This window comes from Coregonus clupeaformis, chromosome 40, assembly GCF_020615455.1.
Source record: "Coregonus clupeaformis isolate EN_2021a chromosome 40, ASM2061545v1, whole genome shotgun sequence".
NCBI classification, from domain to species: Eukaryota; Metazoa; Chordata; class Actinopteri; order Salmoniformes; family Salmonidae; genus Coregonus; species Coregonus clupeaformis.
In genome coordinates this window covers 18,488,196-18,515,481 of record NC_059231.1, presented here as the reverse complement: position 1 = coordinate 18,515,481, position 27,286 = coordinate 18,488,196, and the positions used below count along the sequence as shown (strand labels likewise).

Sequence of the window (27,286 nt, the reverse complement as noted above, 5' to 3'; positions counted from 1 at the left end):
TCCCCATATGCAAAAAATGTCGTTCCTCCCCATGTGCAAAAAAATGTCGTCAATATATCGATACACTTCAGGACTTTATTCAAAAATTGATTCTCGTTTTCATTGTTAACAAAACGTTCTTCAAAATGACCCACATAAAGGTTAGCATGTGGAACCCATCATGTTCCAGTCGTTTGGAGGTAGTATTAATCATCAAACCTGAAATAGTTATACCTCAACCCGCAGAAATTTTCCATATGCACAAAAAAACGTATTTCTCTCACATTTTGTGCACAAATTTGTTTACATCCCTGATAGTGAGCATTTTAGCCTTTGTCAAGATAATCCATCCACCTGACAGGGGTGGCATATCAAGAAGCTGATTAAACAGCATGATCATTACACAGGTGCACCTTGTGCTGAGACAATAAAAGGCCACTGTAAAATGTGCAGTTTTGTCACATAACACAATGCCACAGATGTCTAAAATTCGGAGGGAGCGTGCAATTGTCATGATGACTGCAGGAATGTCCACCGGAGCTGTTGCCAGAGAATTCAATGTTCATTTATCTACCATAAGCCACCTCCAATGTCGTTTTAGAGAATTTGGCAGTATGTCCAACCGGCTTCACAACCGCAGACCACTTGTAACCACACCAGCCCAGGACCACCACACCCGGCTTCTTCACCTGCGGGATCGTCTGAGGGGAGGTGGGGCGGGGTGCTGAGGATTATTTCTGTCAGTAATAAAGCCCTTTTGTGGGGAAAAACTCATTCTGATTGGCTGGCTTGGCTCCCCATTGGGTGTGCCCCTTCCCAGTAATGTGAAATCCATAGATTAGGGCCTAAATAATTTATTTCAATTGACTAATTTCCTTATATGAACTGTAACTCAGCAATATCTTTGAAATTGTTGCATGTTGCGTTTATTTTTTTGTTCAGTATATTTCACGGCAACGTAGACATTTAAAAAAAAACATTTCGCAAGGGACATTTTTAGAGGAAAAAAGGGTGTTGATAGAGCTCTCTTGACATTGAGCATTAATAACACCAGCATGATGCTGTTCACGCAAGTCAGTAGTGTAATTGGATAGTTTGGACCAATAGACACGTCTCTGTAAATTGGGCAAAAAAATGCACATTAAGAAGAAGAAATTGTCCCACCTTTGCATAACCTCGTCTTTGACAAAATTGTCTTGTTAATTTTTTTACACTGTATTATCATAACGCAGATTAAGCATTTTCTTGTACACACAGAGCTTCTTCTGGTGCTGTTTATCTCTGTGTTTCTAATTTCAAGCCATGCTCCACTTTTTCAGACTGATGTGTTTTACCCAGAAGGTTGTTACCATGGCAACACAGTGGAGCGGAGATGAGCACCGTGATTCTGTGTGACGATGATCCTGGCTCCCCACTTCCCCCATACATGCCAAGGAAAAGATGCTGCCCTCCTTTTTCTGCAAACCCTCATTGGTGGTTAGTTACCAATGAATGGATAAGTCAGACATAGCTGTTATTTTTGGACACCTCCAAATATCTACTCTGATAATGAACGGGGGAGTTATTCACTGTCAGTGAACCTCTTCAATGAAGCTGCATCTCAACCACTAGTCTGCACGCTGATGGTCCTCAATATTGATTCCAAAAGGGAAAGCTGGGAATTGGTGTCACTGTGGTGTACTGTACGGCACACAACCAAATATTGCAGTCATCTGAATAGCTATTTTGGAGGACTAATAAAACACTTGACCAATACAAGAGACCGAAAGTACTATTGTTATGATGCCTACCTCATATCCCTTCAGGGACGGTCCTACCAGGACCACTGGTCTCATGGAGGGGACCACGTCATAGGGAGGGATGTGTTCAGTCTGTAGCGGAGGTAGAGGGTTAGAGGGAGGACAGACACAGCAACCTGCCATTCACCATTAGGTCATTTTATTAGGCATTATTTAATACCAAGAAAGTGTATCTGTGGAATTACAGTGTTACTGCACAGGTACAAGAGCAACTACACAGGTACAAAATAATGAGTATAACAGTAGCAGGATGTATTACAACTATCAGCCGTTAAATGATGCTATTAAGACATTGGGATGCTTCTGTTTTACTTCCTGATAATGTGCTGACAAAGTGTTATTATTAAAAATACTGCCAGCAGATTATTGTTAAAGATGAGCCATCCAATTCAGTTAATGCAATCCCTATTTTTCTTTGGTCAATCAATTTAATAGCATCATTAAGCCCTGGTCCTTGCCAGGGCTGGAATTAAATTAAATAAGACAAGTCTAAATGGTATTAAAGTGAGCTCAATCAGGTCTGCAAAGACACTTCATAGTATTCATAAGATATTAATGGGGGTGAATAAAGTCAAACCTATTAGTTAGTCTGTATGCCTAAAATAAAGATTGAAACGTTGATATGGAGGATGACATGCCAACCGAACTACGTTACTGTAACAAAGTATATTATTAATCTGGGTGCAACCAGATTCTGCATGGTTACAGATCTCGGAGGTTACCTGTTAGGATTGTGTTTGGATTCAAGTGAATAAAAAGTGTGTATAATACTACTCACCACTTTCTGCTTCTGTTTTCCTGTAAAAATGAGAAAATAACTGATAAGTGCCTTTGAATGCAAGGCAGAAACATAATACAATATACAGTACAAAACAGAGAGATACCTTTTCAGTATTACTCTAATACTGATGGAAACATTTGAAGAGTACAATAATCGATACAAATAACTTATCACACAAATAAATGAACTACTACATATACAGTATGTAGACAGTATATTAGTGGTCAAAACACTTGATTTATTTGTTGCTTCTATTCCAAACCTTCCTTTGCAGGTGACAGCCTTGGTTACACTTGTTAAGTGAGTCTGCTAAAGTCTTTGGTAAGTTGCATTATAATTTAAAAGTGTTTCTTGTCTTATAAAGAAATTGAAATAAAGAGAGTATTATTTCAATTTATGTTAAGTGGCCCTCGTTATAAGATGGAGCAAATCCTTATATATCTGATCTTAACTTGCCATCAAACCATAATATATTGCCCAACAGAGTTTGGGCTATAGGGTTATGTTTGTCTTAAAGCAAACTCAATGCATGGACATACTGCTTGTCCATAATCCTCTTGGAGGAAGAGGAGGAGCGGACTGAGAGTGCATGGCTCACCTCATTCCAGTCCAATAGAACGTGCATGGCACATTCTGGAAGACACAAAGATCTCACAACTCCACATTCCATCCACCCAACCTCCAGCCACTGTTCCCTATTTTCACATTAACTTACTCGATTTTTATCACTAGAGTAGAACACTGACATTGGGCACATTTACTCTCATAACCATTCAGTTCATAGTTCACTAATGTGAAGTGACCGACAGTTCTTCTAACACCGGATTTGATATGTTAATAAACAACACACTGAGCAACAATGATATGGTATGTTAGAGACGAGGACAATTAGATCATAGTTCTGGTTGGTTAATGAATCATTCTGACAAACGGCTAGCGAGGCGCTCGACCTGGAGAGACGCCCTTCCCCTAATAGGCTTCTGTCTGGAGGCTCACCTACAGAGGGAGGATTGGGTTTGAACCCGCCTGAAACCATGTCTCCTAGACTGGAGGAGGAATTCCCACTGGACTTACTGCAAGGAACAAAGGATAATAGACAGAGAGAGAGAGAAGAAACATTAATGTGGAACACAGACAGATAGTCTCATCAATTACGGGAGTCCCACACAACTCCCATCCTCAGGAGAAACAGGGTCAATAACAGCTCTCTGTCTTTAATCAGTAATTTTATTGTTACTTTAGACATCATTGGTGTTTTAATGTTATTTAATTATTCTCTGTTATTGCCTTTTGCTTGTTTTTAATCTCTTTCATTTTATTATTTTACTGTACATTTTGTTGCAGGTTTAAATGCACTTCTAAAGTTTGATTTGTGTCCATGTTGAATATTTAGCATTAGAATAGAATGGTCTACCAGTAGAATGGAAGAATACTATAATTACGTGCTAGAATAGATGAGTATTGACTACGCATTGTTCCAGGAATTGTGATAACAAAGGGGCTGGAATTGAAGTGGCTAATATATAATTTATGAGCGGTGATTGTCTTGGAGATGATATCTATCGCGGCACTATGTAAGATGACATACACACTGTTTTACCACAATTGTTACATAATGTAACCCTCGGCAACATGAAGCCAATGCTGAAGACAAAGTCTCCTTTAAAGTAGACAAAAAAGAGTTAAAACAGAGCTGAATGACTCAATAGGGCGAGAGTGACTATTCTCTCTGTCATAATCGGCAATGAGGAAACTAATATAAGATGATGCATATCATCTCTTTCATATTAGTGTCACCTAAGAAACACGTCACCAATCTGTTATTATGAGTAGTCGCTGATCTGTTATTATAAGTAAACCAACCTAGTCACAGCAGAGTCAAACCTGGAGTGGAGAATAGGTGGCCTCTCATCAGACCCACCCATGTCTCTTTCCCGCTTCAGTAACCTTTTATAATACTTTTATAAATGCTTAATAAAGTAGTTTATAAATAGTTGATTAATGCTTATTCAGGAAAGTTCTTAGAAACTGTTATCCCCTCTCCAAACCCCAACCCACACTCCAACACAGCCCCTCCATCCAACCAAGCCCCCCCCCAGCCCCTCAACCCACCCTCCAAAACAGCCCCTCCACCCAACCAAGCCCCCCCCAGCCCCTCAACCCACCCTCCAAAACAGCCCCTCCACCCAACCAAGCCCCCCCCAGCCCCTCAACCCACCCTCCAACACAGCCCCTCCACCCAACAAAGCCCCCCCCAGCCCCTCAACCCACCATCCAACACTGCCCATCCACCCAACCAAGCCCCCCCCCTCCACCCAGGCCTTACCCGTAAGAGCGGGTACCTCTCTTCTGCTCCTGCTGTAGACGGATGTTCTCTAGTTTCAGAGGGCTGGGGATGAATCCGATCTCACAGCCCTCCTTCACCAGCCGGCCGATCCACCAGTCATTACTGTACTTCTGTAGTTGGCAAGACAACATAAAAAAACACAATGAGTGAAGTGTGTGTGTGTGTGTGTTTGTGTGTTATACACAGATAGTTCTACTCATTTTGCCATGGGGCAGAGAGAAAATGTTGCAATTTTAAAGCTAATTCCCTGCATTTATACCCATTTTACCATGGTGTGGATTTTTTGGTTGTTGCTGTTTTAAAACAAATTTCCTGCAATTCTACACATTTTGCCATGACTTATGTCATGTTAATGATATCTGAGTGAGAGTGACTAACAAAATCAATTTGGGCCCCCTGGAGGTCAGGGACCCTGGGAACATGCCCTGCGTGCCCGGTCGGTATTCGGACATGATTATTATAAGTTTAGATAACTGTCTAGACTAATTTACCAATCTAAACAATGTTAGCTGCAATGGGCTAACTGAGTGACTGTCAGTGACTGACAAAACAAGAGAAAAACTGCTGATGCACAACCACATTTATTCTACTATTCTAACTCTCAACAGCAAGTTGAGACCGCGACTGAGTTCCTAAAAAAATTAAGAAATACAGTACCAGTCAAAAGTTTGGACACACCTATTCATTCCAGGGTTTTTCTTTATTTTGTACTATTTTGTACATTGTAGAATAATAGTGAAGACATCAAAACTATGAAATAACACATATGGAATCATGTAGTAACCAAAAAAGTGTTAAACAAATCAAAATATATTTTATATATGAGATTCTTCAAATAGCCAACCTTTGCCTTGATGACATCTTTGCACACTCTTGGCATTCTCTCAACCAGCTGGAATGCATTTCAATTAACAGGTGTGCCTTGTTCATTGCCTTTCCTTCTTAATGCGTTTGAGCCAATCAGTTGTGTTGTGACAAGTTAGGGGTGGTATACAGAAGATAGCCCTATTTGGTAAAAGACCAAGTCCATATTATGGCAAAAACAGCTCAAATAAGCAAAGAGAAATGACAGTCAATCATTACTTTAAAGACATGAAGGTCAGTCAATCTGGAAAATTTCAAGAACTTTGAAGGTTTCTTCAAGTGCAGTCGCAAAAACCATCAAGCGCTATGATGAAACTGGCTCTCATGAGGACCGCCAAAGGAAAGGAAGACCCAGAGTTACCTCTGCTGCAGAGGATAAGTTCATTAGAATTACCAGCCTCAGAAATCGGCAATCAACTGCACCTCAGATTGCAGCCCAAATAAATGCTTCACAGAGTTCAAGTAACAGACACATCTCAACATCAACTGTTCAGAGGAGACTGCGTGAATCAGGACTTCATGGTCGAATTGCTGCAAAGAAACCACCACTAAAGGACACCAATAAGAAGAAGAGACTTGCTTGGGCTAAGAAACACGAGCAATGGACATTAGACCAGTGGAAATCTGTCTTTTGGTCTGATGAGTCCAAATTTGAGATTTTGGGTTCCAACTGCCGTGTCTTTGTGAGACGCAGAGTAGGTGAACGGATGATCTCCGCATGTGTGGTTCCCACCGTGAAGTATGGAGGAGGAGGTGTGATGGTGTGGGGGTGCTTTCCTGGTGACACTGTCTGTGATTTATTTAGAATTCAAGGCACACTTAACCAGCATGGCTACCACAGCATTCTGCAGCGATACGCCATCCCCTCTGGTTTGGGCTTAGTGGGACTATCATTTGTTTTTCAACAGGACAATGACCCAAAACACCCCTCCAGGCTGTGTAAGGGCTATTTGACCAAGAAGGAGAGTAATGGAGTGCTGCCTCAGATGACCTGGCCTCCACAATCACCCGACCTCAACCCAATTGAGATGGTTTAGGATGAGTTGTACCGCAGAGTGAAGGAAATGCAGCCAACAAGTGCTCAGCATATGTGGGAACTCCTTCAAGACGGTTGGAAAAGCATTCCAGGTGACTACCTCATGAAGCTGATTGAGAGAATGCCAAGAGTGTGCAAAGCTGTCATCAAGGCAAAGGGTGGCTACTTTGAAGAATCTCAAATATAAAATATATTTTGATTTGTTTAACACTTTTTTGGTTACCACATGATTCCATATGTGCTATTTCATAGTTTTGATGTCTTCACTATTATTCTACAATGTAGAAAATAGTAAAAATAAAGAAAAACCCTTGGATGAGTAGGTGTGTCCAAACTTTTGACTGGTACTGTACATATTTTGGGTCAGGGGCCCTCTAGCGGCTGGGTTCCCTAGGCGACCGCTTATGTCGCTTATGCCTGAAGCTAGCCCTGAATGTCAACACAAAACAACACAATGATCAGAATAGGAAAGAAGAGTGTGTGTAAACTCGACAAACATACCAGGCTGTATACACACTCATTGATTCATTGATTCATCCATAATGGCCCTTGAACAGATATGGCTTGCAGCAAACATAGGCTGTGTCTGAAATGGCATCCTATTCCCTATCTAGTGCACTACTTTTGACCAGAGTCTCATGGGCTCCGGCCAAAAGTAGTGCACTATATAGGGAATAGAATGCCATTTCAGACGCACATAGCTGTAGCAGTAGAGTGTGTTATGTACAGTATATTGTACCTCTTTAATGTGCAGAAAGTCCTTGGCATCGAAGGAGATGGCGGTTCCTGCCACAGGGACATCCTCATCCAGGGCTCCACAGAAACTGACGTTAGTCTTCACAGCAAAGGCCACCGCTTTGGCCTGAGACGATACAGGAAACCCCATGTATAAGCAGAGTGCCTAGCCTAGCTAGATAAGCTCAACCATAATCCAGTGGGCAAAACATGCTGCAAAGATGCCAGTTCTGGTTGTAATGTGGTTGTAATAAATAACTTAATTTCAACCAGCCTTGCCTACTGGGACCTTTCCAATGATAGGGGCCTTGTTCTGAACCTATGTGCCTAGTATAGCATAAGGCCCCACAGTGGGACACCCTGCAGGTGGTCTGTCTCACCTTGGCCCTCTCCAGCTGTACAGCAGCCTGCTGCTCCTTCTCCAGCTTGCCGCCTGCCGGCTCCTCCTCCAGGGAGACATCTGAGTCCGATGGTCGGCTAGTGTAGGAGTCAGCTGAACCCTGCAGAGGGACAAGACAACAGTCAGACAACAACACAACAGTAAGATTATTGGCTAGTGTAGGAGTCAGCTGAACCCTGCAAAGGGACAAGACACTGTCACTGTCCCTGAAAAAGATTACATATTTTTGCAGTCTAAACCCCTCTGTAGTTCTCATTATTATTATGAGAAATGTTTACCATGCTTGCACAGGTCAGTGAAGTTTGTGAGCTGTTGCATCACTATGAAAGCTGCGATACTGCATTGAACAGAGACAAGGTAAGGCTAAATGGTTAGCCTACTGTACATGTCCTAATATTGTCAGAATGCATTGAGCACTTAGTGAAGGTGGCAGTGATAGGCATGCAGCCAGGTGCTACAGGGATGGCGTCCGTACGTCGCGTGGCTGGGAATATGCCTCTCCAAGCGGGATCACGGGGATCCTGATTAAAGCTGGTGAGCCGGGAGACACTGCTCACAAATATAGGAAGGTTTTTGAAGCCCACAGCTGGCGAGCGGCGAGCAGCCCGGACAATCTTAGTTGAAGTGATCAAATTGGAAACCACATTAAGTGGAGAGAGAGCGGGAATAAAGAGAGACTGGCTGGGTCGATACTGTATGAGGAGGAACAGAACAGTGAGAGAGCGAGAGACAGAGAGAGAGAGAGAGAGAGAGAGAGAGAGAGAGAGAGAGAGAGAGAGAGAGAGAGAGCTGAACAGAACAGAGAGACAAGGACTGCAGGGGGTACACAAGTGGCAAGACATCTCCCTTTCTGCATCAATACATCTCAGGCTGAAGGAAGCAGAATGGACTAGTGTTAGAGCTGTGAGAGAGTGGCAGGGTAGATTACCTGTTTGACCACCATGATGTGTAGTATAGTGTGGTTGGTCATTACAACTTCCACTAGATTCACTGGAAGCAACAGTGTGATTAATTTATCTAAAAGGTTCAAAGAAAGCTTGGTCAAGGTCTGGCTCAGTGCAACAAGGTTAATCAACCTTCAAGGGGATTGTTCCTTTTGTGTGGGATCTTTTGATTCCTTGATCAAAGTAGTCTATTGCTAATGTATTCAATAGTCCTTTATCAGTAGAGCACAGGTCTGATTAGAATGAAACAATAGGAGAGACAGAGAGAGAGAGAATGCTCTGATCTCCATGCAGAATTCTGCAAAAATATCCTCAGTGTACAATGAAAAACACCAAATAATGTATGCAGAGCAGAATTAGGCCGATACCCGCTAATTATCAAAATCCAGAAAAGAGCCTTTAAATTCTATAACCACTTAAAAGGAAGCGATTCCCAAACCTTCCATAACAAAGCCATCACCTACAGAGAGATGAACTTGGAGAAGAGTCCCCTAAGCAAGCTGGTCCTGGGGCTCTGTTCACAAACAGATCCCACAGAGCCTCAGGACAACAACACATTTAGACCCAACCAAATCATGAGAAAACAAACAGAGCAAAACTAGAATGCCATTTGGCCCTAAACAGAGAGTACACAGTGGCAGAATACCTGACCACTTTGACTGACCCAAACTTAATGAAAGCTTTGACTATGTACAGACTCAGTGAGCATAGCCTTGCTATTGAGAAAGGCCGCCATAGGCAGACTTGGCTCTCAACAGAAGACAGGCTATGTGCACACTGCCCACAAAATGAGGTGGAAACTGAGCTGCACTTCCTAACCTCCTGCCAAATGTATGACCATATTAGAGACACATATTTCCCTCAGATTACACTGATCCACAAAGAATTCGATAACAAACCCAATTTTGATAAACTCCCATATCTACTGGGTGAAATACCACAGTGTCACCACAGGAGCAAGATTTATGACCTGTTGCCACAAGAAAAGGGCAACCAGTGAAGAACAAACACCATTGTAAATACAACCCATATTTATGTTAATTTATTTTCCCATTTGTACTGTAACTATTTGCACATTGTTACAACGCTGTATATATACACATAATATGACATTTTAAATGTCTTTATTCTGTTGGAACTTCTGAGTGTCATGTTTACTGTTAATTTGTATTGTTTATTTCACTTTTTTTTGCTTTGGCAATGTAACATATGTTTCCCATGCCAAAAGCCCTTAAATTGAATTGAATTGAGAGAGAGAGTGAGTGAGAGAGGGGGGAGAGAGAGCAAGAGAGAGAAAGCAAGAGAGGGGGAGGAGAAAGAGAGAGGGGGAGGAGAAAGAGAGAGAGAGAGAGAGAGAGAGAGAGAGAGAGAGAGAGAGAGAGAGAGAGAGAGAGAGAGAGAGAGAGAGAGAGAGATAGACAGAGACGGAGACGGAGACAGAGAGATAGTGTGTCCCGGTCTCTGTCTCTGTGTGTTGCTTCCCTGGTTGGGTGTGGGTACTGTGGCTCGGTCCCCCACCCAGCCTCAGGCAGAGCCAGACTCATGTCATTATGATCAGAAGAGCTGCCCTCCGATACCACACACAAACACACACCACCCTTTCCCTTATTAACGAGTCAATGGCTGGTTGGAGAGAGCCCCGGTACAACACCCACTCACTGAGTCAGAGCTGGAAAGAGGGAACGAGAGTGTGAAGAGGAGATAGAGGAAGATAGAGGGACAGACTGCACAGAAAGAGAAATTAGGGGATGAAAAGGGACAGAAAGCGAAGGGGGGAGAGAGGGAAAAAGATAGAGATAGAAACAGTCAGACAAAGAGGGACAGAGAGAGAAAGACAGAAAGAGATAGACAGAGAGAGGTTAAAAGCAGCACAGCGAAGCCCCAAATGCCAGCACACAGCACTTGCCTGCTGTGAGGGGGTGGATGATTCTGAGGGGACTCTATTTCAGGCCTCCTGACGAAGGTGCTGCAAGACATCAGCGGTGCCGGTGACGATGATCACATCTACAGCGCAGTGTGCAGTCACAAAGACAACTGATATAACTAAGTTCTGGGTCACGATGTGTCTTTTGTGACGTATGATGTCGCTAAAGACATGATGACAAGGTACACATACATACTCCTACCTCTAGACTAACAATATCATAATGACACGGAATAAGTTACTTATTATGCCTTAGGCAGGGTTAACTCTGCAGACACTGTGCAGACAACTACTGATTAACATTGGCTGTCTGTCCAATTGGCCTATCAAACTGTAGGCTACTGGATTGTACTGTACTCAGACTCACAGGTCCCAATTCATCAGCATCACCATCAGCCACTCGTTACCCCCTGCCACTTGACCCCAGTCAGTCATGTGACCACATTACATGTTACATAAGGACAGCAGGCTGAGTGACAAGAGAGAGAAGAGGGCCACCATCATCTCCACTACTGCTGCTGAAATTCTCTCTCTCTCGTCGGAGTGCATGCTGGGAGTGAGTCGTGAAGCAGGAGTGATTGTGAGCGACTGGAATTATTTTCACTCTATTGGGTTTCGGTGTGTGTATATATATATATATATATATATATTGTGACGTCACGAGAGGCTACACAGCTTTCAGCGGGATTGCTCAAGTAGTGCAAGGAGACAAGGTTCAAACAAAACAAGGATTTTATTATAGGTCTTGGGAAATTAACGAAAATATAACAAAATTCTGTTCTCTTGTGGCTTTTTAAGGGTTAACAGTTCAGGGATGTCTCTTCCACATCCAAAATCATAATTCTCACTCGCTCAGATAACTTTTCCACAGCCTTACTGTAGTCCACGTTGCAGCTAGTGGCCAACCCAGCAAAAAGTCCTTCCAAGTGTCTCTCCCGTATTTCCACAGGTGCATATATCCAAAGGTGAGTATTTCCCAAAGGTAAGTATCTCCAAATCCTTATATTCCTCATGGAAGTGGACGTGCAGCACTCTTGTCCTCCAGAGAGCCCAGGTTGGAGACTGTGTCTCTTCACTTCCCAAACCTTCAGCTCATCAGCTCCTCATTTGTTTCAGCTGCGTGGGAAGATTGGCCATAGAGGGGTGGAGTTCCCGACCATACCAGCAGATGGAGCCATAGCTGTCTGGGTTTGCAGCCACCTCAGGGGGATGTAACGTCCCTCCAGGACACAGCCTCTCGTGACATCACACATCCCCCTCCTCGGGACCGACGTCCTCGTCGGGGTAAAGGCAGCGAAGAAGGCATCACGCCGGGAGAGGGCGTCCGCATTGCCGTGGTGCTTGCCAGACTGCTCTCTCTTCAACTCCTCCAACTCTAGGACCAGGGACTCAGCCTCCTGTTGTCTCTCCTTGAGTTTCTTACTGAACGCATCAGCCTTGGTTTTAGCAGAGTTTAGCTTCTGTTGAGCAGCTTTCAGTTCCTTCTCTCTCTCTGCCTCCGCATTCTTCATCTTGTTCTCCAACACCTTGTACTTCTCCTCTGCCTTCTTCTGGACCTCCTTACTACTGCGCAGGGTCTCCTCACACTCCTCGATGGTCCTGCGCAGCCTCTCCAGCTCCTCCTGTTGCTTAGGGAAGGAGCTCTGTTGGAGTTTAGCCTGGAGGATATCTAACTCTTCTGTCTTCATGTCTAACTGTTGCTTTAACAAACGATACCTCTCAGCGGTCCCCTTCAGACCAGACAGTTCTTTGTCCAGATTCTGTAGCTCCGTCTCTGTGTCGGTCTGGACACCTGCCATCCCTATCAGAGCCCGGGCGGGAGTGAGTAACTCGGCGGATTGCACCGGAGCCTTCCCAGGATGAGTCTTGCCTCTCCGTTTCCGAGGTACTCGGGTTATCCTCTCCTGAGACTCTCTCCAGAGTGGGTAAAAGGCTGGGCAGTCTCGTCCAATTAGGACAGGGACGGGGAGGGAATCAACCACCCCCGCCGTCGTGTGTATGGTTCCCCGTGTGCTGGTCATTGTAAGTTCAGTAATGGGGTATTCTCTGGTGTCCCCATGGACACAGGAAACTGGGAGGACTTTCCCCGGGGTCAGACACGTTGGGCCCACCAAATCCCTTACGCACCAGGGTGGCCCGGCTACCAGAATCCAGTAAGGCCTCCACATCATGGTGATTCACAGTTACCGGGCAGGTGGGGGTCGATCTGGGCCGCCATCTACGACTCCCAAGAGCGAGGCAAAACCGGTGTGTGGGTGCTGAGCTGGAGGACTCCGCAGTGGGCATAGGTTCATCGGCTGGTTTCCCACACTGCCAGGAGATATGTCCCATCTCCCCACACCGGTAACACTGTCGAAGTTTCCCCCCTCCTGGTGTACTCTTCTTGGACCCGCCTGGTTTCTGGCTCCCCCTGGAGCCGGGATAAGTCCTGACGTGGCTGGGTTCGAGACCTTGGGGTCCTTTGGACGGGTTCTTCCCATTTGTGGTGGGGCCGCCCTCCTGGGGTCTTTTCGGGAAGCATTCAGCATCTCCGCTGTGGCCTGGTACTTTTCCACAGCTTCCACGGTCAGATCAGCCGTGGTCAAGGCCTGTTGACTGATGAACCGTTTTGCCTCATAAGGCAGGGCGCGTAGGTAACGATCCACCACAACGGCCTCCACCACCGCCGCTGCTGTATTCCTCTGCGGATCCAGCCATTTCCTTGCGATTCGGACAAGTTCATGCATCTGCGCCCGAGGAGGTTGGTCTGGTTGGAAGGTCCAGCTGTGAAAGCGCTGGGCCATACCAAACTTTGTGAGTCCATATCTGCTGAGGATCTCAGACTTCAGGGCATCATAGTCAGTAACCTGGTCAGGGCCCAGGTCCCGGACAGCATTCAGCGATTCCCGGTTAGAAAGGGGGGCTAACAGACCAACCCACTGTTGCTTGGGCCAGGCTTCCCTAGTGGCCGTGGCCTCAAATGCATGCAGGTATGCCTCAATGTCATCGGTAGCTCCCATCTTAGATATAAAGTCACTTGCCTTTATTGGGCGGGTATTTTGGACCACCCTCTGTCTCTGCAACTGCAATTCCTCTGCCTTCAGAAGGTTGGCTTTCTTTTGCTCCTCCAAGAGAGCCACGTTTGCTTGCATCTGGGCGTGCTGGCCAGCAACAAGGGCTTTCAATATGTCCTCCATTTCAGTCGGCGGGGAGCCTACGGCCAACTTGGAAAACTGGGTGATCAAACCTTCGGTATCCTCCTCTGACATGCACTATTAACGCTTGAGCGTGCCCGTATTCTCCACCATCTGTGACGTCACGAGAGGCTACACAGCTTTCAGCGGGATTGCTCAAGTAGTGCAAGGAGACAAGGTTCAAACAAAACAAGGATTTTATTATAGGTCTTGGGAAATTAACGAAAATATAACAAAATTCTGTTCTCTTGTGGCTTTTTAAGGGTTAACAGTTCAGGGATGTCTCTTCCACATCCAAAATCATAATTCTCACTCGCTCAGATAACTTTTCCACAGCCTTACTGTAGTCCACGTTGCAGCTAGTGGCCAACCCAGCAAAAAAGTCCTTCCAAGTGTCTCTCCCGTATTTCCACAGGTGCATATATCCAAAGGTGAGTATTTCCCAAAGGTAAGTATCTCCAAATCCTTATATTCCTCATGGAAGTGGACGTGCAGCACTCTTGTCCTCCAGAGAGCCCAGGTTGGAGACTGTGTCTCTTCACTTCCCAAACCTTCAGCTCATCAGCTCCTCATTTGTTTCAGCTGCGTGGGAAGATTGGCCATAGAGGGGTGGAGTTCCCGACCATACCAGCAGATGGAGCCATAGCTGTCTGGGTTTGCAGCCACCTCAGGGGGATGTAACGTCCCTCCAGGACACAGCCTCTCGTGACATCACAATATATATATATATATATATATATACAGTGGGGGAAAAAAGTATTTAGTCAGCCACCAATTGTGCAAGTTCTCCCACTTAAAAAGATGAGAGAGGCCTGTAATTTTCATCATAGGTACACGTCAACTATGACAGACAAAATGAGAAAAAAAAATCCAGAAAATCACATTGTAGGATTTTTAATGAATTTATTTGCAAATTATGGTGGAAAATAAGTATTTGGTCAATAACAAAAGTTTCTCAATACTTTGTTATATACCCTTTGTTGGCAATGACACAGGTCAAACGTTTTATGTAAGTCTTCACAAGGTTTTCACACACTGTTGCTGGTATTTTGGCCCATTCCTCCATGCAGATCTCCTCTAGAGCAGTGATGTTTTGGGGCTGTCGCTGGGCAACACGGACTTTCAACTCCCTCCAAAGATTTTCTATGGGGTTGAGATCTGGAGACTGGCTAGGCCACTACAGGACCTTGAAATGCTTCTTATGAAGCCACTCCTTCGTTGCCCGGGCGGTGTGTTTGGGATCATTGTCATGCTGAAAGACCCAGCCACGTTTCATCTTCAATGCCCTTGCTGATGGAAGGAGATTTTCACTAAAAATCTCACGATACATGGCCCCATTCATTCTTTCCTTTACACGGATCAGTCGTCCTGGTCCCTTTGCAGAAAAACAGACCCAAAGCATGATGTTTCCACCCCCATGCTTCACAGTAGGTATGGTGTTCTTTGGATGCAACTCAGCATTCTTTGTCCTCCAAACACGACGAGTTGAGTTTTTACCAAAAAAGTTATATTTTGGTTTCATCTGACCATATGACATTCTCCCAATCCTCTTCTGGATCATCCAAATGCACTCTAGCAAACTTCAGACGGGCCTGGACATGTACTGGCTTAAGCAGGGGGACACGTCTTGCACTGCAGGATTTGAGTCCCTGGCGGCGTAGTGTGTTACTGATGGTAGGCTTTGTTACTTTGGTCCCAGCTCTCTGCAGGTCATTCACTATGTCCCCCCGTGTGGTTCTGGGATTTTTGCTCACCGTTCTTGTGATCATTTTGACCCCACGGGGTGAGATCTTGCGTGGAGCCCCAGATCGAGGGAGATTATCAGTGGTCTTGTATGTCTTCCATTTCCTAATAATTGCTCCCACAGTTGATTTCTTCAAACCAAGCTGCTTACCTATTGCAGATTCAGTCTTCCCAGCCTGGTGCAGGTCTACAATTTTGTTTCTGGTGTCCTTTGACAGCTCTTTGGTCTTGGCCATAGTGGAGTTTGGAGTGTGACTGTTTGAGGTTGTGGACAGGTGTCTTTTATACTGATAACAAGTTCAAACAGGTGCCATTAATACAGGTAACGAGTGGAGGACAGAGGAGCCTCTTAAAGAAGAAGTTACAGGTCTGTGAGAGCCAGAAATCTTGCTTGTTTGTAGGTGACCAAATACTTATTTTCCACCATAATTTGCAAATAAATTCATTAAAAATCCTACAATGTGATTTTCTGGATTTTTTTTCTGAATTTGTCTGTCATAGTTGACGTGTACCTATGATGAAAATTACAGGCCTCTCTCATATTTTTAAGTGGGAGAACTTGCACAATTGGTGGCTGACTAAATACCACCAATACTTTTTTTCCCCACTGTATATATATATAGAGAGAGAGATAGATAGATATATATTGATTAGTTTAGTTGTTTTAAGGTTATGTTGTCTCACTATCACTAAGCATGTATAGGGTTGGTGGGATCGTTGAGGTTGTTTTTCTCGAGGGCGCAACAAGCGGGTGGGGCCGGTTGCAATGGCCATTCGCGGAGGTTTGGAGTTTGAAAAACTTAGTCGGCGGCATGGAGTAAGGATTCCTGCTGCAGCCGGGTGTTCAGTGGAAGAATGTAGCTAAGCAGTGGGTGCTATCATTGGGTATGATAGCATAAAATCAGCCTCAAGGATGAATAGCGCTGTAGTGATATTCTTAGATTCCATTGAAAAGGTGAATACGATAGTTGAGAGTGGTGTTGTGTTGCGGGAGACACAGACGTCGGTATTTCCTCTTATGAATCCGGCGAAGAAAGTTATACTTTCTAACGTGCCACCATTTGTTAGAGATGAAGTGTTGGAGCAAGAGTTATCTCGTCATGGTCAACTTGTATCTACAGTAAAGGTTCTTTTTGGATGCAAATCTCCTTTGCTGAAACATGTCGTGTCTCATAGGAGACAGGTGCATATGATTTTAAAGGACAATGACGAACTGAATTTAGCATTGGGTTTTAAGATTGATGGATTTTATTATGTCTTCTACGCTTCTACTGAATCAATTAAATGCTTTGGCTGTGGAAGAGAGGGTCATTTGGTACGTTATTGTCCCGTGAACGAGCGAGCAGAGCCCGGTAGCAGCTCTAGTGCTGGTGCAGCTAATGCACCACCGCGAAGGGATGAACATGCTAAGGGTGCAGGGGAAGGGAGAAGGTGGGCAGATGTGGTTGAAAAAGTAGCAAAGGAAAGCAGTGTGGCTATGGGGGCAATTGTGGTAGATCAGAACAAAGAGGGAGGGGAAACAGTCAGTGAGATTGCGACTGCGGTCGCTGAGGTGGTGCTGGAAAATGAAATTGGAGGTCAAGTGGAGATTGCAATAATGGAAAAGGAAGCAGCTGTTTTCAAAGTATCGAGGAGTAAGAGGAAGAATTTAAGGGGTGGTGAAGGGTCTAATTCTAAGAGGAAGGTGGAGATTGATAAATCAGTTGAGGATAAACAGGTTGTAGAGATGGTGAAGTTTTCTTCTGGGGAGGATAGCGAGAGTGAGTCATCTGACGGGTCACAACAAAATAGTGAGAGAAATGGGGTGGAAGGGAGGTATGGGATTGAGAAGGTACGTCAATTTCTGAATTTGACAAAAGGGAATAAATATATGCAGTATTATAATGTAACAGATTTTTTTCCCTGAAAGTGAATTGTTTATTGAAATCAACAATGTTTCTGATGTCAAAAATAACGGGGGGAGGTTTGACAAGCCCTGAAATTGCTAGACTCAAGAAAGTGGTCACGAGAGTGATAAGTGATGTACATTCTAAAGCCTTAACTCTGTAAAGAGATGTGGTATTTTTTTTCATCCATGAGCAGTTAAGATTTCTTCTGTAAACGTAAATGGAGTGAGAGACGTTTAAAAAAAGAGCTGTAGTGTATGAGTTAATTAAGGGAAAGGGAAGTGACATACGTTTTCTACAAGGAACGCATAGTAATATGGAAAATGAAGTTATGGGGGGGGAGTGGTGTGTAGTCATAAAAACTCAAAAAGTGGGGGTGTGGCCATCTTGTCTCAAAAGGGTTTTTGCCTTTGTCATATGAGGTTGAAGAGGTAGTTGAGGGGAGGTTATTAAAAGTTAGAGCGAGGTATGAAAACATTACTATGTGTCTGATAAATGTATATGCCCCAGTGGTGGCAGTTGAGAGGGTATGTTTTTTAGATGCTGGGGATTTTAACTGCACAGTCAGTGATTTAGATAGAAATCACAAAGAACCTCATATAGCCTCAAGGACTTTTTTAAAACGCCTCATTGTAACACATGAACTGTGTGATATTTGGCGGATTCAACATGGAGGCACGAGACAGTACACATGGGCCCATGTGAGAGAGAACACCATCTCTATGGCCAGGTTAGATAGGTTTTATTGGTTTGAGCATCAATCTCAGGTCAATCTCAGGTCTGTAAATCAAGTGTGATCACCCCAGTGGGATTTTCTGATCATTGTTTAATAACACAGGTGGTGCTCATTAATGCTGTAAAACCCAAAAGCGCATACTGGCCTTTTAAATATAACTTTGAGTGATGCTCACTTCAGGAAATGTTTTAGTTTTTTCTGGGAGAGGTGGAGGTCTCAAAAGGCCAGTTTTGTATCCCTTCAACAGTGATGGGATATAGGGAAAATCCAGATTCAACAATTATGTAATCTATACACGATGAATGTCACCAAAGACATCACCAGATCATTGAAAGCCCTAGAGTCTGAAATAGTGGAACTCCTGACGTTGGTTGAGACCACAGGAGATCGAGGCCATAATCAGGCCCTCAAGAGAAAAAAGCTGCATTGGCAGACCTGCTGGGTATCACAGCACAGGGGGCATTGGTGAGAAGTAAGTTTCAGGGAATCTCTGAAATGGATGCCTCATCCAAATTCTTCTTTAATTTAGAGAAAAAGAAGAAGAATTATTCATTGCCGCAAATCAGCTGTTGGACAGGAGCTCACTAGCCCTAGTGAAATTAGAAAGAGGGCAGTAGAGTTCTCTGCAGAGCTCTACAAGTGTGAGTACAAAGAGGATAAAACAGTGACACAGCAGTTCCTTGATGGGCTCCCACAGGTGGCTGCAGAAGCTCAGGTTGAGCTAGAGCAACCATTGTCTTTGCAGGAGCTATACACTGCATTAAAAGGCATGGAAAATGGAAGGGCACCAGGCATTGATGGGATTCCCGTTGACTTTTTAAAGTATTTTTCGGCTATGTTGGGAGAGGATTGGCTAGCAGTAGTTAACAATAGTTTGACCGGAGGGTTACTACCGATAAGCTGCAGAAGGGCTGTCCTCACCCTACTGCCAAAAAAGGGTGACCCTAGGGAGGTGAAGAACTGGAGGCCGGTGGCTTTATTGTGCACTGATTATAAGATCCTGTCAAAAGGCTTTGTCCAACAGGCTGAGATAGGTGATGGGGCAAATCATACATACAGACCAGTCCTACTGTGTTCCCAGCAGGCAGATAGGGGATAACATTTCTCTGATTCGTGATTTTTTGGACGTCTCTAGGGCTATTGGGTTGGATGCTGGTCAAATTTCAATTGATCAGGAAAAGCCATTTGACTGAGTTAAACATCAATACTTATGGCACACTTTTGAGGCGTTTGGTTTCAGCTCTGGTTTTATTGCCATGATCAGGGTGATACAGTGAGGGAAAAAAGTATTTGATCCCTTGCTGATTTTGTACGTTTGCCCACTGACAAAGACATGATCAGTCTATAATTTTAATGGTAGGTTTATTTGAACAGTGAGAGACAGAATAACAACAACAAAATCCAGAAAAACGCATGTCAAAAATGTTATAAATTGATTTGCATTTTGATGAGGGAAATAAGTATTTGACCCCCTCTCAATCAGAAAGATTTCTGGCTCCCAGGTGTCTTTTATACAGGTAACGAGCTGAGATTAGGAGCACACTCTTAAAGGGAGTGCTCCTAATCTCAGCTTGTTACCTGTATAAAAGACACCTGTCCACAGAAGCAATCAATCAATCAGATTCCAAACTCTCCACCATGGCCAAGACCAAAGAGCTCTCTAAGGATGTCAGGGACAAGATTGTAGACCTACACAAGGCTGGAATGGGCTACAAGACCATCGCCAAGCAGCTTGTTGAGAAGGTGACAACAGTTGGTGTGTTTATTCGCAAATGGAAGAAACACAAAATAACTGTCAATCTCCCTCGGCCTGGGGCTCCATGCAAGATCTCACCTCGTGGAGTTGCAATGATCATGAGAACGGTGAGGAATCAGCCCAGAACTACACGGGAGGATCTTGTCAATGATCTCAAGGCAGCTGGGACCATAGTCACCAAGAAAACAATTGGTAACACACTACGCCGTGAAGAACTGAAATCCTGCCGTGCCCGCAAGGTCCCTCTGCTCAAGAAAGCACATATACAGGGCCGTCTCAAGTTTGCCAATGAACATCTGAATGATTCAGAGGAGAACTGGGTGAAAGTGTTGTGGTCAGATGAGACCAAAATCGAGCTCTTTGGCATCAACTCAACTCGCCGTGTTTGGAGGAGGAGGCATGCTGCCTATGACCCCAAGAACACCATCCCCACCGTCAAACATGGAGGTGGAAACATTATGCTTTGGAGGTGTTTTTCTGCTAATGGGACAGGACAACTTCACCGCATCAAAGGGACGATGGACGGGGCCATGTACCGTCAAATCTTGGGTGAGAACCTCCTTCCCTCAGCCAGGGCATTGAAAATGGGTCGTGGATGGGTATTCCAGCATGACAATGACCCAAAACACACGGACAAGGCAACAAAGGAGTGGCTCTCGAAGAAGCACATTAAGGTCCTGGAGTGGCCTAGCCAGTCTCCAGACCTTAATCCCATAGAAAATCTGTGGAGGGAGCTGAAGGTTCGAGTTGCCAAACGTCAGCCTAGAAACCTTAATGACTTGGAGAAGATCTGCAAAGAGGAGTGGAACAAAATCCCTCCTGAGATGTGTGCAAACCTGGTGGCCAACTACAAGAAACGTCTGACCTCTGTGATTGCCAACAAGGGTTTTGCCACCAAGTACTAAGTCATGTTTTGCAGAGGGGTCAAATACTTATTTCCCTCATTAAAATGCAAATCAATTTATAACATTTTTGACATGCGTTTTTCTGGATTTTTTGGTTGTTATTCTGTCTCTCACTGTTCAAATAAACCTACCATTAAAATTATAGACTGATCATGTCTTTGTCAGTGGGCAAACGTACAAAATCAGCAGGGGATCAAACTTTTTTCCCTCACTGTATATGGTGACATTGAAAGTGTATTGAAAGTTAACGGTGGCTTGAGTGCTCCTTTTAATGTGTGTAGAGGTATTAGGCAGGTATGTTCTTTGTCGGGAATGTTATATGACACTAAATAGCATTAGAAGTCGCATTGAAGGGGTGTACCTTTCAGAGGATATTCCTCCTATTCGTCTCTCAGCCTATGCTGATGATGTAGTTATTTTAGTGAAAAATCAAGCAGAGGTGGATAGTTTGAGTCTAATGGTTGATTGTTTTAGGGGAATATCCTCTGCAAAGGTAAATTGGGGAAAAAAAGTTGTGCTTTACAGATTGGAGAATGGTTTGGAGGGATCATGTCTTTGCCAGGGGGGCTGGAATGGTGTAAGGGAGGTTTTAAGTATCTTGGAGTGTACCTAGGAGAGGAGGGGACTATGGGGGAAAAATGGATTGGGGTGGTTGAAATGGTGGAAGGGAGGATGAGGAGATGGCGTTGGCACACTATTATAGTTAACAATGTGGTTGCCTCTGCACTGTGGCATCGGTTGTCAGTTTTAGAGCCACCATCTGGCCTTCTGGCTAAGATACAGGCGATTATTGTAGATTTATTTTGGGATAAATATCATTGGGTTCCACAAAGTGTTTTGTATTTGTCAAAAGAGGAGGGGGGGACAAGGTCTTGTACATCTTGCTAGTAGGGCTGCTGCTTTCCGGTTTCAGTTTATTCAAAGGTTGCTTTATGGACCTGAAAATGTGGTTTGGAGAGGGGTGGCAGGTCTTGTATTACAGCAGGTTGGGGGATTAGGTTTAAAGAAGGCTTTATTTTTGGTTGATAGTAGCCAGATTTCTAGGGAGGGAGTACCTCCGTTTTACAGAGGCCTTCTTAGGGTTTGGAGCATAATAAAGCTGTCCAGACGCACATCAGCAGAGTCAGTGCATTGGCTGTTGGAGGAACCTCTGGTGTATGGGGCAAGACTGGATTGTACAACTGCAGCTGTTCCACATTTCTCCAAGATTCTGGTGAAGGGCAAAATCATCACCTTAAAACAGTTAATGGCCATGGCTGAGCCCACCTTAATGGATGGAAGACGGGTGGCTGACCATCAAGGACATCAACCACCCGAGCCACTGCCAGTTCACCCCGCTATCATCCAGAAGGCGAGGTCAGTACAGGTGCATCAAAGCTGGGACTGAGAGAATGAAAAACAGCTTCTATCTCTGTCACGGATTCTGCCGAGGCTGCCCCTCCTCCTTGCTTGGGCAGGCTTTGGCGTTCGTCGTCACTGGAATACTAGCTACTGCCGATCTATGTTCTATGTTTCTATGTTCTACCTGTTGTTGTCTGATTGTCACACACCTGTTTACCATCGTGTAATTACTCCTTCCCTATTTAACCCGGTGGCTCCCATTGTGTTTTGTGCCTGTTTGTTATTTCGTTTCGTGTGTCGTTTGGTGAGAGGATTTGCTCCTCCCTGTGTGGAGGTACTTTGTATTTGTTTCTTTACTTTGTTTTCATTGAGTTCTGTGTCCTGCGCCTGACTTCGACCCACCGCATTACCCTGACACTCGTGACAGAAACACGCACCAGTATGGAGTCAGCAGGTACAGCCAGCCTGTCCGGATCGATGGAGAAACGCGTCCAATGACAGGAGAGCATGATCCAGGCTCTCGGCACCGCTATGGAGAGAGTGGTTAATACTATGGAACGATGGGAGAGAGGTGCCTTTCCTACACCTCCTCCAACCACTCAACCACCCACACCACTGTCCACCCCTTCGCCACCTGGGTCCAGTGGGATTTGGCTCTCGCTCCCGAGGGCATACGACGGTACACCAGCCGGGTGTCAGGGTTTTCTTCTCCAGGTAGAGCTCTACCTGGCAACCATTCACCCGGCGCCCTCGGGATACGAGAGCGTGTCCGCCCTCATCTCCTGTCTGTCGGGGAAGGCGCTCGAGAGGGCCAACACAGAGTGGGGAGGTATAGACGCTACATCAGTCCGTTACGAGGAGTTCACCCGCCGCTTTCGGGCGGTATTCGATCATCCACCGGAGGGGAGAGTGGCGGGCGAACATCTATTCCACCTAAGACAGGAGAGGAGGAGCGCGCAGGATTTTGCACTGGAGTTCAGGACACTGGCAGCCAGCGCAGGATGGAATGAGAGGGCCCTGATCGGCCACTATCGATGCAGCCTAAGGGAGGACGTTCGTCAGGAACTGGCCTGCAGGGATACCAATTTCAACCTGGACCAACTGGTGGATATGTCCATCAGGCTGGATAACCTGTTGGAAACCCGCGGACGTCCTGATCGGGGCCCGTCCATTCCATCCCCCAGCACCTCCGACCCTACCCCCATGGAGCTTGCGGGGGTGCTGCGCTTAGTGAGACCAGGAGAGGGGCCGTCCCCTGTACCAACTGTGGCCGCAGAGGACACACTGCTGGTCGGTGCTGGGGAGGGTCCCCAGGGAGTCGAGGCAGTAGGCAGAGCACTGGTCGACCATCTCAGGTGAGTAAGCACCCGACTCACCCAGAGCTCCCTGTTGCTCATATGTGTATTGAGGTTGTTTTCCCAGAATTTTCTCCTCATTTCCAGCATAAGGCGCTAGTAGATTCAGGCGCAGCTGGGAATTTTATTGATCGTCAGTATTCACTTAGTTTAGGGATTCCCACAGTACGTGTTGATGTGCCCTTCCCTGTACATGCATTAGATAGTCGCCCGTTAGGGTCAGGCCTAATCAGGGAGGTCACCGCTCCACTCTTAATGAGGACGCAGGGGGGTCATGAGGAGAGGATTAGTCTCTATCTGATTGATTCTCCTGTGTATCCTGTGGTGTTGGGACTTCCCTGGTTAACCACTCATGACCCCACTATTTCATGGCAACAGAGGGCTCTCAAAGGATGGTCCAGTCAGTGCTCGGGGAGGTGTGTAGGGGTTTCCTTAGGGGCTACTATGGTGGAGTGTCCAAACCAGGTCTCCACCATGCACATTCCCTCCGAGTATGCCGATTTGGCTCTCGCCTTCAGTAAAAAGAGGGCGACTAAATTACCACCCCATCGTCCGTGGGATTGTGCGATAAATCTCCAGGTGGGCGCTGCACTTCCCCGGAGTCACGTGTATCCTCTGTCACAGGAGGAGAAGGCGGCTATGGCAACATATGTCTCCGAACCTCTGAGACAGGGATACATTCGGCCTTCCACTTCACCCGTTTCCTCAAGTTTCTTTTTCGTGAAGAAGAAGGATGGTGGGTTACGCCCGTGCATTGATTACCGTGGTCTTAATCAGATCACCGTCAAGTACAGCTATCCACTACCTCTGATAGCTTGTATGACGGAGTCATTGCATGGGGCGAGCTTCTTCACGAAATTGGATCTCAGGAGCACGTACAACCTGGTGGGTATTCGGGAGGGAGATGAGTGGAAGACGGCATTCAGTACCATCTCAGGACACTATGAGTACCTCGTCATGCCATACGGGTTGATGAATGCTCCATCAGTCTTCCAATCCTTTGTCGATTCGATTTTCAGGGATCTGCACAGACAAGGTGTAGTGGTGTATATTGATGACATTCTCATATACTCCGCTACACGGGCTGAGCATGTGTCCCTGGTGCGTAAAGTGCTTGGTCAACTGTTGGAGCATGACCTTTATGCCAAGGCGGAGAAATGCCTGTTCTTTCAGGAGTCCATCTCCTTCCTAGGGTACCACATGTCCGCGTCTGGGGTGAGGATGGAGAGTGACCGCATTTCGGCCGTGCGTAATTGGTTGACTCCAACCACGGTGAAGGAGGTGCAGCGATTTTTGGGGTTTGCCAACTACTATCGGAGATTTATCCGGGGCTTTGGTCAGGTAGCGGCTTCCATTACCTCGTTGCTGAAGGGGGGACCGGTGCGTCTGCGGTGGTCAGCTGAGGCGTACAGGGCATTTAGTCACCTGAAGGACCTGTTTACCTCGGCTCCAGTGCTGGCTCATCCGGATCCCTCCTTGGCTTTCACGGTTGAGGTGGACGCGTTGGAGGCTGGGATAGGCGCTGTACTTTCCCAGCGCTCGGGCACATCACCCAAACTCCGCCCCTGTGCGTCCTTTTCGAAGAAGCTCAGCCCGGCGGAGCGCAACTATGATGTGGGGGACCGGGAGCTGTTGGCTGTGGTCCAAGCCCTGAAAGCGTGGAGACATTGGCTTGAGGGGGCTAAACACCCTTTTCTCATTTTGACTGACCACCGCAATCTGGAGTACATCCGGGCGGCAAGGAGATTAAACCCTCGCCAGGCAAGGTGGTCCATGTTTCTCACCCGTTTTGTTTTCACCCTTTCTTACAGGCCAGGTTCCCAGAACGCTAAGGCAGATGCTCTGTCCCGACTGTATGACACGAGATCCGTGGAGCCCACTTCCATACTTCCGGCGTCGTGTCTGGTGGCACCGGTGGTGTGGGAGGTTGACGCGGACATCGAGCGGGTGTTGCGTAACGAACCCACTCCTCCCCAGTGTCCAGAGGGTCGTGTGTACGTCCCGCTGGAGGTCCGCGATCGTTTGATCTATTGGGCTCACACATCATCCTCCTCTGGTCATCCTGGCATCGGTCGGACAGTGCATTGTCTTAGTGGGAAGTACTGGTGGCCCACCTTAGCTAAGGACGTGAGGGTTTATGTTTCCTCCTGCTCAGTGTACGCCCAGTGTAAGGCTCCTAGACACCTGCCCAGAGGGAAATTGCAACCCCTACCCGTTCCACAACGACCGTGGTCCCACCTATCGGTGGATTTCGTGACGGATATTCCCCCCTCACAAGGGAACACCACGATCCTGGTCGTTGTGGATCGGTTTTCTAAGTCCTGCTGCCTCATTCCTCTGCCTGGTCTCCCTACGGCCCTACAGACTGCTGAGGCCCTATTTACACACGTCTTCCGGCACTATGGGGTACCTGAGGATATAGTGTCTGATCGGGGTTCCCAGTTCACCTCAAGGGTCTGGAGGGCGTTCATGGAACGTCTGGGAGTCTCGGTCAGCCTGACCTCAGGGTTTCACCCCGAGAGTAACGGGCAGGTGGAGAGAGTCAACCAGGAGGTGGGTAGGTTTCTGAGGTCGTATTGCCAGGCCCGGCGGGGGGAGTGGTCGGTTTTCCTCCCCTGGGCAGAGATGGCCCAAAACTCACTCCGCCACTCCTCCACTAACCTTACTCCATTTCAGTGTGTACTAGGTTATCAGCCAGTCCTGGCACCATGGTATCAGAGCCAGATCGAGGCACCTGCGGTGGATGAATGGTTTCGGCGCTCGCAGGAGACCTGGAACGCTGCCCATGTGCGCCTGCAGCGGGCCATCGGGCGGCAAAAGGCGAGCGCCGACCGCCACCGAAGTGAGGCTCTGGTGTATGCACCGGGGGACCGGGTCTGGCTCTCGACCCGAAACCTGCCCCTTCGCCTGCCCTGCCGGAAGCTGGGTCGTTTGGTGAGCGGGTTTGCTCCTCCCTGTGTGGAGGTACGTTGTATTTGTTTCTTTACTTGTTAGTAAAGTACGTTTTCATTGAGTTCTGTGTCCTGCGCCTGACTTCGACCCACCGCATTACACTGACACTCGTGACAATCTCAAGGCAATCAGACTGTTAAATAGCCATCACTAGCACATTAGAGGCTGCTGCTGCCTATTGAAATCACTGGCCACTTTAAGAAATGGAACACTAGTCACTTTAATTATGTTTACATATCTTGCACTACTCATCTCATATGTATATACTACATTCTATTCTATAATATTCTACTGTATCTTAGTCCATGCCGCTCTGTCATTGCTTGTCCATATATGTACAGTTGAAGTCAGAAGTTTACATACACCTTAGTCAAATACATTTAAACTCTGTTTTTCACAATTCCTGACATTTAATCCTTGTAAAAATTCCCTGTCTTAGGTCAGTTATGATCACCACTTTACTTTAAGAATGTGAAATGTCAGAATAATAGTAGAGAATTATTTATTTCAGCTTTTATTTTTATTTCATCACATTCCCAGTGGGTCAGCAGTTTACATACACTCAATTAGTATTTGGTAGCATTGCCTTTAAATTGTTTAACTTGGGTCAAACGTTTTGGGTAGACTTCC

The 27,286-nt window shown here is 45.9% G+C and overlaps 1 protein-coding gene across 3 annotated transcripts in view; it reads right to left on the bottom strand.

Annotated features, from left to right (window-relative positions):
• LOC121555007 (voltage-dependent L-type calcium channel subunit beta-4-like) overlaps positions 1–27,286 on the bottom strand; it is a 78,341-nt gene that overhangs the window by 14,062 nt on the left and 36,993 nt on the right. For 2 of the 3 annotated variants that reach the window (XM_041868762.1, XM_041868764.2), the window contains 6 exons: positions 7,922–8,041; positions 7,546–7,668; positions 4,886–5,016; positions 3,556–3,632; positions 2,557–2,576; positions 1,770–1,850 (listed from right to left, as the gene is read on the bottom strand). In XM_041868762.1, coding sequence (XP_041724696.1) covers positions 1,770–1,850; positions 2,557–2,576; positions 3,556–3,632; positions 4,886–5,016; positions 7,546–7,668; positions 7,922–8,041 — 552 coding nt within the window. The remainder of the gene's footprint in view (positions 1–1,769; positions 1,851–2,556; positions 2,577–3,555; positions 3,633–4,885; positions 5,017–7,545; positions 7,669–7,921; positions 8,042–27,286) is intronic. The other variant, XM_041868763.1, reaches the window with a different exon arrangement.